General features: G+C 47.3%; 5 protein-coding genes across 5 annotated transcripts; 2 read left to right on the top strand and 3 right to left on the bottom strand.

Annotated features, from left to right (window-relative positions):
- Positions 1-1,177: 1,177 nt before the first annotated feature.
- ANOM_009658 (putative oxidoreductase, FAD-binding) lies at positions 1,178-4,828 on the bottom strand (the record flags this gene model as incomplete). The annotated part of the gene is made up of 5 exons (XM_015554914.1): positions 1,178-2,111; positions 2,803-2,928; positions 3,067-3,801; positions 3,865-4,300; positions 4,351-4,828. The coding sequence occupies 5 exons, from the start codon at positions 4,826-4,828 to the stop codon at positions 1,178-1,180; spliced, it is 2,709 nt and encodes a 902-aa protein (XP_015403462.1).
- A 978-nt stretch (positions 4,829-5,806) lies between these two features.
- On the top strand, positions 5,807-6,726 carry ANOM_009659 (uncharacterized protein; the record flags this gene model as incomplete). Its single annotated transcript, XM_015554915.1, has 2 exons — positions 5,807-5,974; positions 6,025-6,726. 2 exons carry the CDS (start codon positions 5,807-5,809, stop codon positions 6,724-6,726), a joined length of 870 nt encoding a protein of 289 aa, XP_015403461.1.
- Positions 6,727-7,008: 282 nt separating this feature from the next.
- Positions 7,009-8,761, bottom strand: ANOM_009660 (mannose-1-phosphate guanylyltransferase). The gene is made up of 4 exons (XM_015554916.1): positions 8,680-8,761; positions 8,565-8,621; positions 7,313-8,482; positions 7,009-7,255 (listed from the first exon to the last, which is right to left on the bottom strand). The coding sequence occupies exons 1-4, from the start codon at positions 8,737-8,739 to the stop codon at positions 7,229-7,231; spliced, it is 1,314 nt and encodes a 437-aa protein (XP_015403453.1). The 5' UTR covers positions 8,740-8,761; the 3' UTR covers positions 7,009-7,228.
- An 892-nt stretch (positions 8,762-9,653) lies between these two features.
- On the bottom strand, positions 9,654-12,195 carry ANOM_009661 (putative dynamin GTPase; the record flags this gene model as incomplete). The annotated part of the gene is made up of 3 exons (XM_015554917.1): positions 9,654-10,001; positions 10,051-12,104; positions 12,156-12,195. 3 exons carry the CDS (start codon positions 12,193-12,195, stop codon positions 9,654-9,656), a joined length of 2,442 nt encoding a protein of 813 aa, XP_015403454.1.
- Positions 12,196-13,433: 1,238 nt separating this feature from the next.
- Positions 13,434-15,348, top strand: ANOM_009662 (lysine--tRNA ligase KRS1; the record flags this gene model as incomplete). The annotated part of the gene is made up of 2 exons (XM_015554918.1): positions 13,434-13,649; positions 13,741-15,348. 2 exons carry the CDS (start codon positions 13,434-13,436, stop codon positions 15,346-15,348), a joined length of 1,824 nt encoding a protein of 607 aa, XP_015403457.1.
- Positions 15,349-15,988: the final 640 nt, after the last annotated feature.

Raw genomic sequence — 15,988 nt, forward strand, 5'->3', positions numbered from 1 at the left:
ACATTTTGGTTGTTGGTATTGCACTTCGGTTCGAGGGGAGGGTTTGAGCTGACGAGGGGCGCGGGGTCAGGCCCGGGTTCCTGGCGCTTTGGAGTCTTCGTTTGGGGAGATGGGTTTTGGTTTTGTGTGGGTAGTGTCGGGCGCAGGAGGAAAAGAGAGTGAATTGCAATGGGGTCTGGAGTTGTTATAATGCTGGTTGTTCGGTGAGGTTATGCGGAGGCAGCAGCCGATAACGCGTTTTGGTGGTTCGGTGCGGAGGTCGAAATTCTATTCAGGTATGGTCCATGGTCACAATGGGATTGAAGGCACCACATGACGTACTGGTAGTATATACATACATACATACATATATCTATCTATCTTTTAGACCCCATTCAATATTCTTGATTTTGTTTGACCGGTAGACAAGAAGCTAATTAAACCGTACTCGAAATGGTTTGCGGTCACTGGTGGGGTTAAAAGATGGATATTTATTGATGAACACCATAGTCTAAAACTTTGTACTGAACAGGGCCTCACCTGTAGTGTATCCGAGAAAATGGTCTTTAGGGAAGGACAGAAGTCCAGATCAAGCAATAGGAAAACACATTCAAACTACTCATTCGTCCCACAGCGCGAAGTTAGCATGGCCGCTACATTAGCCTTATTGCTCAGGTCAATTTGGCAGACAACTGGGGTTACAATTTGCAGTGCTATTATTGTCAATCAACTCCCAAAGCATCTCTCTGCCGCAGTGTCGAAAGAGGCTACCAGTCAGTTACAAGATCAAGCAATGAACTTTGTCACCTTGGGCGAGTTACTGAAGAGACTACCAACTGGCTCGTCTGAGGCAACTGAGATCTGACAAGCACCAGTTAACTCACTCCAGGTCATCTGGGTGGTAATGTGTAGCTTCGCAGGTCTCAATCTTGCGCATCTTTATCAAAGGGTTCGATATGAATCAGAGCCACGAGACGTAACAGAGGTCGTACATACAGTACACAACACTGCAACCGACAACGAACCGGATAATCAGTAATTGACGTCTTAGAATGATATACTTCTTGAGACTTTTATCATTCATGAACTTTCGACTTCACCCACCAGAAGATGTTTGCGTATGACTTCTAGTTCTAACCCTGCGCGATATAGTAAGAAGAATCTGCGATAATACGCTTGAAGCGATCTTCCCCCCGCATTAAAGTCGGCTGCGAAGGCGCTCGCTCAGTACAGAGTTGATCATATTAGGCTCCTTGTTTCTCCTTTCCGTCCAAAATGTCTTTATCTCCGCCCAATATTGATCAGCATGATCCCTCACCAAGGCACAGTGCGGACTATCCGGAAATTCAATACCCTCCACCGCACATCCCAGGAGAGATTTAGCCTCCCTCTGATGAGACTCAACATCCTCCCACCTAACCATTCGATCAGCTGTAGAATACAAGTATAACCTAGCAGCCGAGGCCCCAAAAACTTGAGGATCATTCAGCTGTTTCCGCATGTCCCGCACAGAGCTCATCCATCCAGTCATCTGAAGGCCATTGATAAGACCAATAGCAGGGTACAGTAGCAATTTTCCTACCATTTGGCCTGGCAAGGAGCTCGGAAGAGAAAGCGCTGCAGCCTGATAAGCCCGGTCAAAGGATGTATCTCCGGGACAGCAATCGAAGATAACAACGCCGAGATATTTTCCGATCTCGAAGGAAGGGTGGTTCGAATCCGTGCATAGTGATATCGCTAGCTGGAGAGCAGTGTTACACCAGCCATGAGAGAAGATGTGCAAGAGAATAGAAGGAGGATTTCCCTCTGCTGTGGAGCTGTTCAATTGCCGAATCACGTCGCGGGCGGGGCCTAATCGCGCGTGGAGAACACTGAATGGAAGAGCACTAATTTCCAGTATGCGTGTAGTGATAAGTAGAATGGCCGAGTCGGGGTAGAGGGATCGATAGCCATTGATGTATTTTTGGATGCGCTGGGGTGTTGCGCCTCCGAGCCACGTACAGAGTGTTATCAGGGCCCAGGAGAGTCCGTCAGGTTGGGATTGGGATGGGTATTTGAAGGTTGATACAAGTAGATATCCTGGCTTATAGGCTGTAGGGGATAGAATCGGGATGTCATAGCTCGTTTTCGTTCTTGTGGTGGCTTAGTGATGGAAATCTCGCAGCAGTAGGTCAAGTGTTGGATAATATGTATCTGGTTGGGGGGAAGGTGGGGCTAAGAGCAGAGGGTTTTAGATTAATACTATTGTAGCAAAATATTAAATATATCAGAGTAGATGATGGGGAGCTAATTCTCCCAACAAATAGTAGTGGAGTTGAAGGGTGTAACCTCGTGGTAGTGGTTGAATGTTAAGTTATAGATCGCGGTTGAACACCTGACTGAGGCGGCAGAAACAGTGCTCAAGAATGAATTGAGTTTGAGCCAGTCAATTCAGCCAGAGTCTGACAAAACAGATAACAGGGTAGGTAACCTGGAAAAGTAGGACAGGTACTAACTATCTTTGCAAGCGGAACCAAGTCAGGTGAGATTCAAGCACTGAGGGATTTTAGTAATTCGATTGATTTAGTTCATCTATTGAGGAGGGTTGTTGCTTGAGCACCGTCGACCCTGAATTCGTTCCAAGTGAAACACATGCTCTCAGTAGGTTAACCAGGAATTGTCTGCCTAGAGGTTTGATGCTAATATCTTTGAGTGGACAAAAAGCCAATGACGGTCAAAAGCGCTACAGGAAAAAAAAATAGACTTAGTGCAACTCAGGCTAGCATGGTGTGTTTTGTTGAGGTTAGCGTACTCAGGCTACAAGTCCCTCTGCTCACCCTCTACTCAGTGATCAGCTCAGGACGCTCAGGCGTGCCCAGGTCTACAAAAGGTGTCGAGGGGTGGGCACTGAAACGAAAAGGGAAAGCCTTCGAGCTGTCACGGGTGTAGAAGATCCGGTATGTATGTGCCCTAAGATATACGGAAATGCGAGATCCTTCAACAAAATTTCACTATAGCTATCAATAATTGAAATCTTCATATACTATGTCTTTCCCGACAAGCCAATTCAACACTGAACTCTTCAAGGAAGGACCACCACAGAAGTACCACACATCTGCCAAGGACAAATCTAGATCTTTGGCTTCCATTCGGCGACGTTCAACTCGTGCTTCAGATGCGTCTAATGTCGCCAGTTGTTCAGTAGTCTTCTCATCCTGTGGCTCAGGCCCAGTTATGAAAAGGCTTGTGACGTGGGGTAGTTGAGGGAATCGATTGAACGTATCCAAAACCAGACCGAGGTCGCGAATGGAAATAGACCATAGTAAACGTAAGTGACAGATACCAATACCTGGGAGTTGTGCGAGAAGTGGCGTAATTCCGATACCCCCGGCGATAAAAGGAAGTTTGTCATGCTCGCTTGGTACTTTCAAATAGAAGTCACCACCAAAGCCTTTCAAAGGTACCTCCAAACCCGCTCGCTCGTTGGTTCTGAAAAGGTAATTGGTTACATTACCGTGCCTCCGAGCAGTTATCTCAAACTCTGTAGAGCGGTTATGTACTGGATATGATGAGATTGTGAAAGTTCGGACATAGTCATCGTTGATACTCGATGGATCGTCATCTTTCATGTGGCTATACCCCATGTCCAACTCTTCTTGGAATGAAAGGGTAGCATATTGCCCAGGCACCCATGGCCCAATCTTCGACGGATCTGAGATTTGGAAACGGAACCGGCATATTGTCGGGGTAAGTAATTCCTTCTTTACCAACATAGCTGTGACAGATGACTTTTCATCTCCTATAGCAGCAGGGCTAGCCTTTTCTGTGGCTAAATATCGTACACTTGGATTGTATGGAGATTTTGCTCCTGCAACGCCTCGAAATGCTAATGATTTCTCTACGTACCGCGCTGCGGTGACAGTCACTCTCACGGCCAGGTTTGATCGTGGAAGGAGAGCGGCGGCCTCTTTCCCCACGAAGATCTCAGTTTGTCCGGTGAGGTATAACGCATTTCCTGTTTCAAAATCCGGAAAGACAAAACCCGCTAAAGGCGTTGTTTGAAGATTGCCTAAGGTTTGGTACAGGCGATTCCCGGAATATTCTGGGTAAGCAAATACGGCTCCATTGGGTTCATTGGATATAACACGGACAAAGCCTGCAGGTCCGCCACGGATGTTGGTATCCATATCCACATCTCCATGTCGTGAGGATATGAACAGCGTGTCTGCACGGCCAAGGAGCTTCAAAGCACTAGAAGGAAGTTGAGCGGACTCGGAGATGAGCCTTGGAGTAGGCAGAGTTGGAGTAATGTTTCTAATATTTATATACTTGGGGCAATTGCCTGCAGTTGTAAGCACCTCATGGCTATAGTCTTCTAGTTTCAATCCTTACCAAGACTTGCTTCTATTTGCACAAGTAATTGCGCAATCCCTACCCCGCTGGAGTCAGCCTGGCTCTTTTCGCCCAGTTGTATCGATCCACTGATTTTCCTCCCAAAAAGCTTTGCTCTTTTGCGGGTTGCTAGATCGACAACTAAGCCGGAAACCAACTGCCCGGACTCCCCTGAGTTGTCATGTAGCAGTATATCTGCTAGAGGGTCATGTCTGATGTCAACAGGAGTCTTAACCTCAATCTTCGATTGGGAAGTTGGCTTGGCGAAGCCTACTTCACCACCCCAAAGCGTTGTCCAAGGTCGGCCCTGTCGATCAACGGCACCAATAGCAAGCAAAGGCGAGTTTAAGAGCATATAAGTTGCCCCATAACTTAGAGCAGGCACTGTGGGGTTACTAAGAGGAGGAATATGAAACAAATTGCGCATTCGTATCTCGCCATCATGCCAGGGAAGGGTATTAGTTAGGAGGGATGCCATTGATTGATGTGTTGATGTTATAGAAAGAAGAACATAATTCTCATGATGAAGTATAGATCATTGACACCAATGTGACAATGTCAGAGATACCGTGGAGACACGAGAGCTTTTGTACTAATTGATATTGACGAGCCTGACTGGATTGGTCAGCATCTGATACTAGACCATTGACTAATGAATAACTAGTTAGTTTAGTACGAGTGTGACATAACTAAACAAAAGACTGGATGGCATCATTTTCATCAACTTCAAAAGAGATGAATAATCGTCTCCAAATACCGACGGCTGGGCAGGCGGGGAAGAAGTTTGCTCTGTTTGACCACAGTGTGGCAGTTGGACCGCAATGGGATGCCTAAGAGGTTCCTGAGATGTCATGTGATCGTGGGCCTGGAGTAGAGAGGACAATGGCGATTGTTCAGTTCAGGATTCGCATGTTTGCATTTGATCCAGAAAACTCAGCCCAAGCTGGCACATTCCTCAGAACGGTCATATCGGTACTTGTTTTTGAAAGACCGTTTGAATGACTAGGGGCAAAAACCACCTCAGCAACAGTCGTCATCGTATTTGACTATGCCACTAGTGGACTCCAACCTTGTGGTTGGCTTCTTTCTTTAGCAACACCCGCAGTGGAGCCAAAAGATCGGCCACAGACGAGGCTTTGCATTGCGACGCCTGTCCGGATCAACAACCCACAGCCTTTCGCTCGTTGGGCATTTTCTGTTTTTCTCCCTTGTTGATTTGCATTTTCACTTTCTTCTTTACTCCCATTAATATTCCTTCTTGCGGGTTCAAGGAATATCAAAAATCTATTCAACCACCATCCCTCACGTGCGGTGGCACTGATTGACGACAAGTGGATCTCCGTTTTTGTTTATCATATCAACATCCATACGTATTATCCCCCACACGAGCCAAAGAATTAATTAATTTCGATCGATTACTTCTTGCATCACCACCCCGACTTGAACAGATATCAACATGCGATCCAAACCCACATCCGTGAAACCATCGGCGTACCCTGCAATACCATTTCATGCCATCCGCGCTGTGGGCTTTATCTCTACTCTGGTCGTCGGCATCATTCTAGCCGTCTTCATCTACAACCTCCATCAAGGTGGCTTCAAACTTCCTTGGGCATTCCTGGTTGTAAGTCTCGCATGGCAACCCACAGCCTCAAGAGATGTAACTAATATAAGCACATTCTAGCTACTAATCGCCGTTATCCTTTCCCTTCTCAACTACGTCCTAACTACCATAACCCACTGCTGCTATGGCCTCTCACCGCGCTATCACTCCTATCGAATACGATCTGTCTCCTTCTCTGGCTCATTTCCCTCGGCCTCTTGAGTTGGAGCATGTCCCAAACGATCCTGACCACCTGCAATGCCACATACTGGGCTACTTCTACCGGTATCACCGTTTGCCGGATATACAAGGCATTGTTCGCCTTTACTGTCCTGGCAAACATTTCTTATATCGCCGCTATCGCCCTCGATGTTATCGTACGCAGACGCCAGACTCGTCTGGGCGAGTACGACCCCATGGCCAGCAACGCGGCCTTGAACGATTACAAGATGCACGATCGCAGCAGCAGTGCTTTGTCGGGAGGCATGGGCCCTTATGGTGGACTCGATGAACAACATCCCGCTTTTCGCTCGAATAATCACCCGGATGAAGTCTACAGTGATATCCCTGCTCCGGGTAATTATTCCGGTCAGACGATGCCCCCGCCTGTATATGGCGCCAGTTCCAATCTTGAGCAGCATCATGGTGGTGAGGCGCAGGATTATTATCAACCGACGCCTACTCGTCCCCGTGTCCGATTCAGCACTTATGGACATGATGGGTACGGCCATCCATCGGAACAGACGCATTATGATCCTGCGGCTTATAGATGAGCTCTTGCGGTTTACACCCTTATCCAGATGTATCTGGGCAATCACTGGAATTGTACAGTATTGGGGCTGTCTGCTTACGACCGACATAGTATGTGTCGATTATACTCAACTCGATCTGATGTGTTACGATCTTGCAGTGAAGGGCTTATACTTGTTTTTTTGTCAGGGCGTAATAGGTGTATTATTTATGTTGAAGATGTCCTTTTTATCAACCTTAGTGGTCATGAATCATGCCGGATTGGATAATCATTGTACTATTTCTCTAAATATTTCTTTTCTCGGAGAAGCAGCCGTAGTCTAGAGCACAGTATTGGGCTTGACCATATGAACCACGTAGTCAATACTAATGAGGGCAAACAAAGTCCATGGCTTGCCAGAGGTATAGTTCATAACGAGTCAGGCTAATGTAGGAAATTATATTAAATTCAAGATATAGGAGGAAAAGTATGGACCACAATGTATGTTCACGAGACCACCCAACGTTACCCGATTCCATGTAAGTTTACATAATGACCTCGTTGGCGACATCCTGTATATGTGGTCAGTTGCGTTAAGAGAATATTTCACAGATAGAAGAGGCACTTACACGCTTGAGTTCCTTGTACGGCAGGCATACACAGTTTTGCACCCGTACTTCGTCACCAACGGCGCATTCCTTACCCAGGATGGTGATGCTCTGTACCTTGACGCCGTGCTTCACGATGCTGGTGGAATGCGTTCCATTCGCAATAGGGGTACCCTCGACACGGGCCCAGGCACCGACACGGCTGCTCCATCCTATGATCGAGTGCATCACACAAGCGTCATGCTTGATCTCAGCATCCTCGAGCACAATCGAGTCCTTGACACGGGCTCCCGCACCCACAATCGCACGGGGACCAATCGAAACATTGGGTCCCAGCTTCGCTGTGGGATCCACTGTTGCGGAGGGGTGGATGAAGACTGGGGGAACAATGGTCGCGGAAGGAGGGGTAAGTTCGTCGGATTGGGCCTGGAAGGCCTTCTGGAGGTAGAGAGCGTTGGCAGGGACGGCTGAGCCGGCAGTCTTAATCTGGCGCCAGAAGTCTTTCGTTTCGTGGACGAAAAAGCGGTTGCTGTCGGCAAGGTCTGACAAAATGTCCTGCTCCAGGCGGAGGACTTCGCTCTTCTCCGTGTCTTCCTCGGCAGCGATGAATGACGATTCTAGATTCTCAGAGGATGGGTAGGATACCAGACGGGGCCTGGTGGTGCGGCGTTTGATGGCACTGCGGATGGAAGGGAAAATGCACTCAGTCGCAAATAGATATACACCGCAGTTAATCAGGTTGGAGATATGCGATTCGGGTTTCTCGACATAGTGAAGCACTCGCTTGGTATGCGAATCGGAAACTATACATCCGAAGTTGGTGGCGGCATCATTGTTCACCCTGGTTCCAAGAATGACAGCCTCTGCATCCTTCTCCTCAAACAGCCTCAGCATCTCCCCAAGCGGGAAAGAGCAACAGACGTCGGCATTAAGTACGAAGATGCGCTCCGGTTTGCCCTTGAGGATGGCATCACGGAAGTGGTAGAGACCGCCAGCGGTACCTAGAGATGTGTATTCTCGCAGATATTGAATGCGGAATTGGGGGAACTCCTTGGCGGAGTCTTTGATGAAGTCGCGAAAGACTGTTTCATCGTAGTAGCCGACTAGGTACACATCTCGGATATCGGGGATTTTGGCGAGGGCTTTGAGGCCGTGATAGATGATAGGATGTCCGGCAACTTCGAAAAGAGGCTAATGGTAGATCACATCACTCGTTAGCACATGCTCGGAGATTATTCAGGGGTCATGGGAGATCAACGGAGGGGCCACTAACCTTGGGCACATCGAGGGACAGAGGCCTGAAACGGGTTCCTCTGGATGGACCACCGACCTAGCAGTAAGTCATGTCAATTACAGCCATTTGGCGACCGGCTTTCTGCAGTACATACTAAGATAATAGCCTTGGTGGAGGCCACGTTGGTATGTTCCCGCATTGGTACTTGAAGCATTGGGAAAACAACAGGTGGGGTGGGGGATGTAGTGGGTATCAAAAGGTAAGTTTGGTGATGTCGCAATGTAGAAGGCTGTGAGGATAGCAAGTGATACTGAACATGCAAAAAGGGAGGTGAGTAAGGATAAGGATACAGTAGAAAGGTTTCTCAGGGCCGGAACTTTCTTGGGCCTGAATACTAATGATGTACGGGGTCCCGTCAGGAGAAAGAGAGCCTAAAAGCGGATATTCCATAAATAACTTGGCAGTAAAATTCACCGCTTTCGTCCGCTGGATAGCTTCATTCCTTTTTAGGACATTATTACCTAGTTCTGTGTTTGATTAGTCAAAGTGTATACTCCAATTGTGATCTGCAGCTCTGCAGTGTTGAGGAGAGTAGGTAATAACTGGTCTTAAGCTCTTTCGTGAATATAGTGGTGAATGTACTGCCGAAATTGAACCAGTGAGGGTTTCCCTCACCACTACAGTAAGCCAGTGACATTCGGATAATCCCTGGTAAGCCTCAGCAGGTGTGGGTGTGTTTGAGAAAGTGTCAGTACATAGGCTTGCTATCATTCCAACGTGAGAGAAATTGATCTAGGTAAATACATTGACTCACAAGGATGATAAGCGACCATAGAGCAAGGCGTCTGCACAAAGAACCCTCATCTCCATTAGCATATGCGACTGTATTATGCGACACTGCAGCCCTATCAAGTTACTCCCGCTGTATTTTCACCTCGATCGTGATCCAGCTATATCTCCAGTCGTGTATTCAACTAAACTACATCGTTCGATTCGAACGAACGGGCAACCGCACATATTTCACAAAAACCTTCTCAGCAGTCTTTTCCAAGCATACAAGAAGCAGGATACACAAAAAAAGCTACGAATCAGGTGTCCTACCAGATTAATGGCCTAGTGTATGTTCAACTATATGCCTCTGGGAGGCTTTTCCGGAGTTTGGGATCTGAAGACCAAAGGTACCGTGAACTTTTCATCGTCTTCCTCTTTTTTGATCGCCGAGAGCCACTCTTGCGCTTGTGTGATCTTTTTCTTTTCCTTGATTAGGTATTGGCGTCGACGCTGGCGCTCAAGGTCTGGAGCCATGAGCTCTTGGCATCGTTCCAGTGACATACCATCTGTATCTGAAATATGTAGCTCTTTTTCGATAACTGAGATGAGTTCCTCTCGGCACTTTGAAAAAAGCCTGGTATGAATACCCTGACAGGTGGAATCGACGAATCGTGAACAGGCTACCTCATAGTAACCCCGAGTGGTCTATGAAGTCAACGTCTGTGCAGAGTGTTAAGAGTGACAACAAGCTTACCGCCATCATCTTTACTTCTTGGAAAAACTTGTCCGGTCCAAGTTCAGCTGTTGTCAGCTTCTTGAGCTCGGCTGCCTTTCTCGTGTCATTTTCTGGACACTTTCCCTGAAGTTCGAGGTATAAATCGGCTCTAGCCAGGTGGCGCCGAGTACTTAGAAAGTGATGCGCATCCCTGGTGGCATGTTCAAGCTGTGCTGTAGCCATAGTAAACGGTTTGTGATATTCGATATTGTAATTATCAACAGCGTATTTTGTATGCTTCTCCTGAAGTTCTCCAAGGTATTTCTCGATAATCTTTTTCAATTCCCTGAACAGAGTCGTCTGATAGTACTGAGAAAATACTTCCCTGAGCTGCTTCAGTAGCATTTCTTTGACTAGATTATGCGTCGCCTTGAGAAAAACTAGCATTGGCCCATCCCAATGCTGGACACTCAGCTGCCGGAGCATCTCGAGGGCCTTTGGATCTGCTTGGTCGGGAATTCCAGCACGGCATGAGTCCTCATTAATTTCACGGATGTTTTCCCAGGTAAAAATTCGAGCAGGTTGGACGAACTGATTGAAGTGATTGGTAAAGTATCCAGAAGGTCCCGGTTTCGGCACCTGCGGATCTGGAGGGGCACTGGGCGACTTGCGCTTCACTGATCGTGGTGCTGATGTCATTTCACAGTCCGAATCTCCGTCGGGTTGTATTGGAAAAGATATTCGATCCGACTGTGACAAAAGCGACACTGTTGGGCGTGTTCGGATCAATGCCGCTCTAAAGTCCTGCGCTATATGCCCCCAGATCTTCAGCAAAGGGTATTTTGAAGAACCCCCTTCAAAATTAGCGCGAATTCTGTCTCCCAGATCATAAAGAAGCCTGCATAAGATGTATAGAACATTTGCAGAAGGTGGATCCGGGATCTCTTTAAGCTCTTCATTGATACGAGTGGCCTTAGTGTCAATTTGTTCAATTATCCCAGGAAGGCAACCCTGTATCTGCTCTAGAAGAAGACTTGAAAGCGATGTTTGAAGGCGGCGCGTTCCAAACCTATCTTGGTAGGGTGATAGCTCTTCAGCCGTCCAAGGATGTGAAGCAAAGAAGTCGTCCTCCTCTTCTCGGGCTTGGGAATGTTCGATCGATGGGTCCGGGTTATTGCGAACAATGTAGTAGCCATGTCCAAGTTTGAATTTGTAGCCCTCTAAGATATCTACCCATTGTGAATATGATTCGCCTGCCTGTATTCTATCAGGCTTTGTCAGTACACCTAAGGTGCGTTGGTGAGCACCGCGCACGTTTCGCATGATGCGTGCTGCGCTGGAGTTTGTGGCGTCATCTGTCATGGGCAAAGTCAATAAAACGATACAGTTTTGCTGTGAGATGTACTCCTTGACTAGGTTCTCAATGAGCGAGATAAGGTATCTCTCTTCGTCCAACTCGGCCTGGCTAATGACGCCAGGGAGATCATAGAAAGATAAATTGGGAAAGTCAGGTGCTGAGATGTCAAGACGCACAATGTTAGGCGAGAACTTGACTTGGGAATGCGTATTGGTTCCTGCATTCTCTCCTGGAATATATTCTCTGGAAGACTGTCCTGGATTCAGAATCGCAAGTTGGGCCCACTTAATGGCTTCCTGAACTTGGTCCTTGTCGGACAGGGTGATGAAGTGTTCATCCTCCTGATCTTGTTCGATCCATGGACCAAGTGGCTGAGCTTTTCTGGGAGTTCTAAACTTTCGCGATCCATCGTACATATACCTTCGTGATAGATAGATCTGACATGCCCAAGGCTGGCCGGGCTCGCTCTCAGAGAGATTTATTTCCATTGGACACCTAGTACAAGTACCAGCGCTTCTGGGAACCTTTATCTCAGACATTCCTTCTATGAGTGAACTCTTGCCCGTACTTTGGTCTCCTATCACACAGATCTTGGGTAGAGCAATCCGGTTATCCTCTATGCCAATATGGCGGAGATCTTGTATCTTCCGGACCAGAGCCTTCATGTCCCGTGCGATCACCTGGATCGCCTTATTCTCTAATGACCTCATTTTGGATGGAGAGTCCTGAAGGATAGCTAATGAATTTGTTAGCTTGTATATCCACAAGTAGAGGGATGCTGATATACTGTCTGTCGTAGAGTAGCTAGGAGTTCCCAGCTGCGACATCTTCGACGTCCCTAAGGCTACTTTCTCGTGCTGAGAGATCAAGATAAGGTGGTGACGAGAGTAACACTCGATAAGCAGGGGATAGCCAGGTGTAAGTAGACATGAGAAGTGAGAAATAACAAAGGAGGGGGTCAACCAGGTAAAGTGAATGTTTCATACAACACAAGGGGTCAGGTGAAGGCAGAAGGAGTAAGTCACCAGGGGAACGTAGATATACTCTACATTGAAGATCATGGAATCATGGAATTATAAGCTTTACAAGAGCCATCTGAGGTCCTAGGATAGTAGGCTTTGTACCATCAACTTGTCTTAGGCTTTGTATCTTGTTTCTGCTTCAGTCCACTGCTTTCAGTATCTCCTTTTATTCAGGTCTTCTTAGATTCTGTAGACATTATCCAATAAACATTTACACAAACTTATCCAATGCTACTAACTACTATTCTGTGAGATTTATTGCCTCCAATACTACAAATAGTGTTTGAAGTCGCTTTGTTAACTGAGATGCACCTGTAGCCATGTTGAAGCTAGGCCTATGTATCAACAACTAAACCAGTAGAGCCTATTGAAATATTTCTTCAAGCATGCCATCCTACCTATGCTTGTTTGACTTCCCTATACAATGCAAGCATTGTCAAAGACATACAAAAACCTGATACTAGGTAGTAGTTGTATGTCCCGCTTAATATAGACTATATAAATAATTACAATATATTTCAGGTCACGACTACATTTTGAATAAAACAGTAAAAGCACTCATACCAGAGATTCAATGCCAAGTAATAGTGATATTTATTTTGATTCCTCTTTTTTACTTTTCTGTCCCTTCTTTGCGACAGTATTCTCCTTTTAGAGATATCTTGCGTTTCCCCTCTATCTATGGAGGGGCAAAGGAAACCCCACCTGGGTGCCCTAAGCCCTAAGCCCTCGAGTCAATATGGTCATCATAAATGACTACGAGATGATGGCTTTAGTTTCAGGAGACAGTTCAGGTAGAAAGCCGTCAATTATATATGTATACTAAGAGTATTTTATAAGAAGTCCAGGTGTAAAGAATATTATGACTCATAGGAATTGGAGGATGTCATTGATTCTTAACGTGGGGTAGTTAATGACCCAATGAAAAAAAGTTGTGACTCCCGCCCAAAATTCTTTGGCTCACCCACCGAACCTCCGCCGTCTCTTTTATCCTCACTCTTCTCCGTTGGAAGATCTCAGAGCGACAGGCCATTTAATCTACCATGTCGGAACCCAATGCAGTTAAGGAGGCTGAGGCCTCCATGGCCAACCTCTTGCTCGACGAAGTCACTGGCGAGAAGGTTTCTAAGTCCGAATTGAAGCGCCGCCAGAAGCTCCGTGAGAAGGAAGCCAAGAAGAAGGAGAAGGAGGCTGCTGCCCCTCCCAAGCCCGCGAAGAAGACCTCTGCTGAAGAGGACGAGGCCAACTTGACTCCCAACGTAGGTTTTTTGCTCCTGCTATATGAATGACTGTGTAGTGACACGCCGAATTCGTCGACCGCTAACCCTGAGCTTTTTAACTTCTCTTTAGCAATACTTCGAAATCCGCAGCAAGAGAATCAACAAGTTGCGCGAGACCAAGCAACCCGACCCCTACCCTCACAAGTTCCAAGTCACCGATGACTTGCGCCAGTTCCTCAAGGACTACGAGCATCTCGGAAAGGGTGACCAGCTGCCCGACAAGACTGTTCGTATCGCTGGTAGAATCTACACCAAGCGTTCCTCCGGCGCCAAGTTGATTTTCTACGACATCCGCGCAGAGGGTGTGAAGGTGCAAGTAGTGTGCCAAGCTCAGAACGCTGCCGGCGATGTGTCCTTCGAGGCTCAGCATGAGCATCTCCGGAGAGGTGATGTTGTTGGTATTGTCGGCTTCCCTGGTCGCAGTAACCCCAAGAACCGCCCCGATGGTGAGCTGTCTATCTTCGCTTCTGAGATCGTGCTTTTGGCTCCTTGCTTGCACGCTATCCCCTCCGAGCACTATGGTTTCCAGGACAAGGAGCAGCGCTTCCGTCAACGTTACCTTGACTTGATCATGAACGACCGTTCGCGCAATGTCTTCGTCACCCGCTCCAAGATTGTCTCATATATCCGCAACTTCTTTGACACCCGCGACTTCGTCGAGGTCGAAACCCCCATGATGAATGCCATCGCCGGTGGTGCGACCGCCAAGCCCTTCGTCACTCACCACAACGACCTCGACATGAACCTGTTCATGCGTGTGGCTCCCGAGTTGTACCTGAAGATGCTCATCGTTGGAGGCCTTGAGCGTGTGTATGAAATGGGTCGTCAATTCCGTAACGAAGGCATTGACCTTACCCACAACCCCGAATTCACGACTTGCGAGTTCTACTGGGCTTACGCCGATGTCTACGATGTCATGAACCTGACTGAAGAGCTGGTCTCCGGCCTGGTGAAGCACGTCACCGGCGGTTACGAGACCGTTTTCCATACCCAGTCTGGCGAGGAATACAACGTCAACTGGAAGGCCCCCTGGCGCCGCGTGGAGATGATCCCAGCCCTTGAGGAGGCCACTGGTGAGAAGTTCCCGTCAGGTGACCAGCTGCACACCGCTGAGACGGGCGAATTCCTCAAGAAGGTGCTGAAGAAGACCGGCGTTGAGTGCTCTCCCCCATTGACTAACGCTCGTATGCTTGATAAACTGGTCGGCGAGTTCATCGAGGAGACCTGCGTCAACCCAACCTTCATTACCGGCCACCCCCAGATGATGTCGCCTCTTGCCAAGTATCACCGCCAGAACGTGGGTCTTTGCGAGCGTTTTGAGGCCTTCGTATGCAAGAAGGAGATCGTCAACGCCTACACTGAGTTGAACGACCCCTTCGATCAGCGTCTCCGTTTCGAGGAACAGGCCCGCCAGAAGGACCAGGGTGACGACGAGGCTCAGCTCATCGACGAGAACTTCTGTACTAGCTTGGAATATGGTCTGCCCCCCACTGGTGGTTGGGGTATGGGTATCGACCGTTTGGTCATGTTCCTCACCGACAACTATAGTATCAAGGAAGTCCTTGCTTTCCCCTTCATGAAGGAAGACAAGACGGCAGCCGAGACCAAGACCGCCGCCGAGGTGGTTGGTATTGAGCCCCAGCCGGAGGAAGGAATTCGTAAGTCTTTGCTCCATTAAAATGCTACTTCTAATTGAAAGAGTACTAACATTCCATGTCATGTTTAGCCCACAAATAGATTTATGAGCTACATGGGATGATGGTTTGTTGACGACTTTTTGTTCTGCACGTTTAATTCAATGTCAATGAAGGGATGCACAAGAAGAGGATAACCAATACCTCAGAATAGAAAGAAGAGTATGAGTAACTTGAGCGTTTCACTTCTCTTGTAGTTCAACACAAGACGTACATTGGACACATTCTGGTCCTCATTTGCTTCCCAGTAGATTGAGACATATCGGAGCATTCGGACTACTCTTACACCACTCAAAACATACAAACCCGCGTGATCACAATTCTTCACTGCTCTCCAAGTAAACCCTTTGCAGATAGACCCATGCCTTCTGAGTGTGTTCTTGTTCAGCCAAACCACTATACTCTATAACAATCGTCAAGTCGACTTCTGCCATCTTCCAACAAGCAAAGAAGGTGAAGATCAAATAATCATAAGAAACTACAAACATCACATATCAATTCTTCTAACTCTCAAAATATAATACATTTTAAACTCTTCAAAAACTTGTTCTTATCTCCATCCCGGTTCATACGAGAATCATCCACCGATATCAGGAAGCAGTTTAGCTTAATCGTTCATAGGCT

Source organism: Aspergillus nomiae, assembly GCF_001204775.2.
Source record: "Aspergillus nomiae NRRL 13137 chromosome Unknown contig00337, whole genome shotgun sequence".
NCBI classification, from domain to species: domain Eukaryota; kingdom Fungi; phylum Ascomycota; class Eurotiomycetes; order Eurotiales; family Aspergillaceae; genus Aspergillus; species Aspergillus nomiae.

Excerpts from the sequence above, each read along its gene's own strand:
- ANOM_009660 (XM_015554916.1), bottom strand. The coding sequence starts at position 8,739 with ATGCTTCAAGTACCAATGCGGGAACATACCAACGTGGCCTCCACCAAG. Across the intron at positions 8,622-8,679 it reads CCACCAAGGCTATTATCTTA|GTCGGTGGTCCATCCAGAGG; the intron begins GTATGTACTGCA and ends ACTTACTGCTAG. Across the intron at positions 8,483-8,564 it reads TGTCCCTCGATGTGCCCAAG|CCTCTTTTCGAAGTTGCCGG; the intron begins GTTAGTGGCCCC and ends ATCTACCATTAG.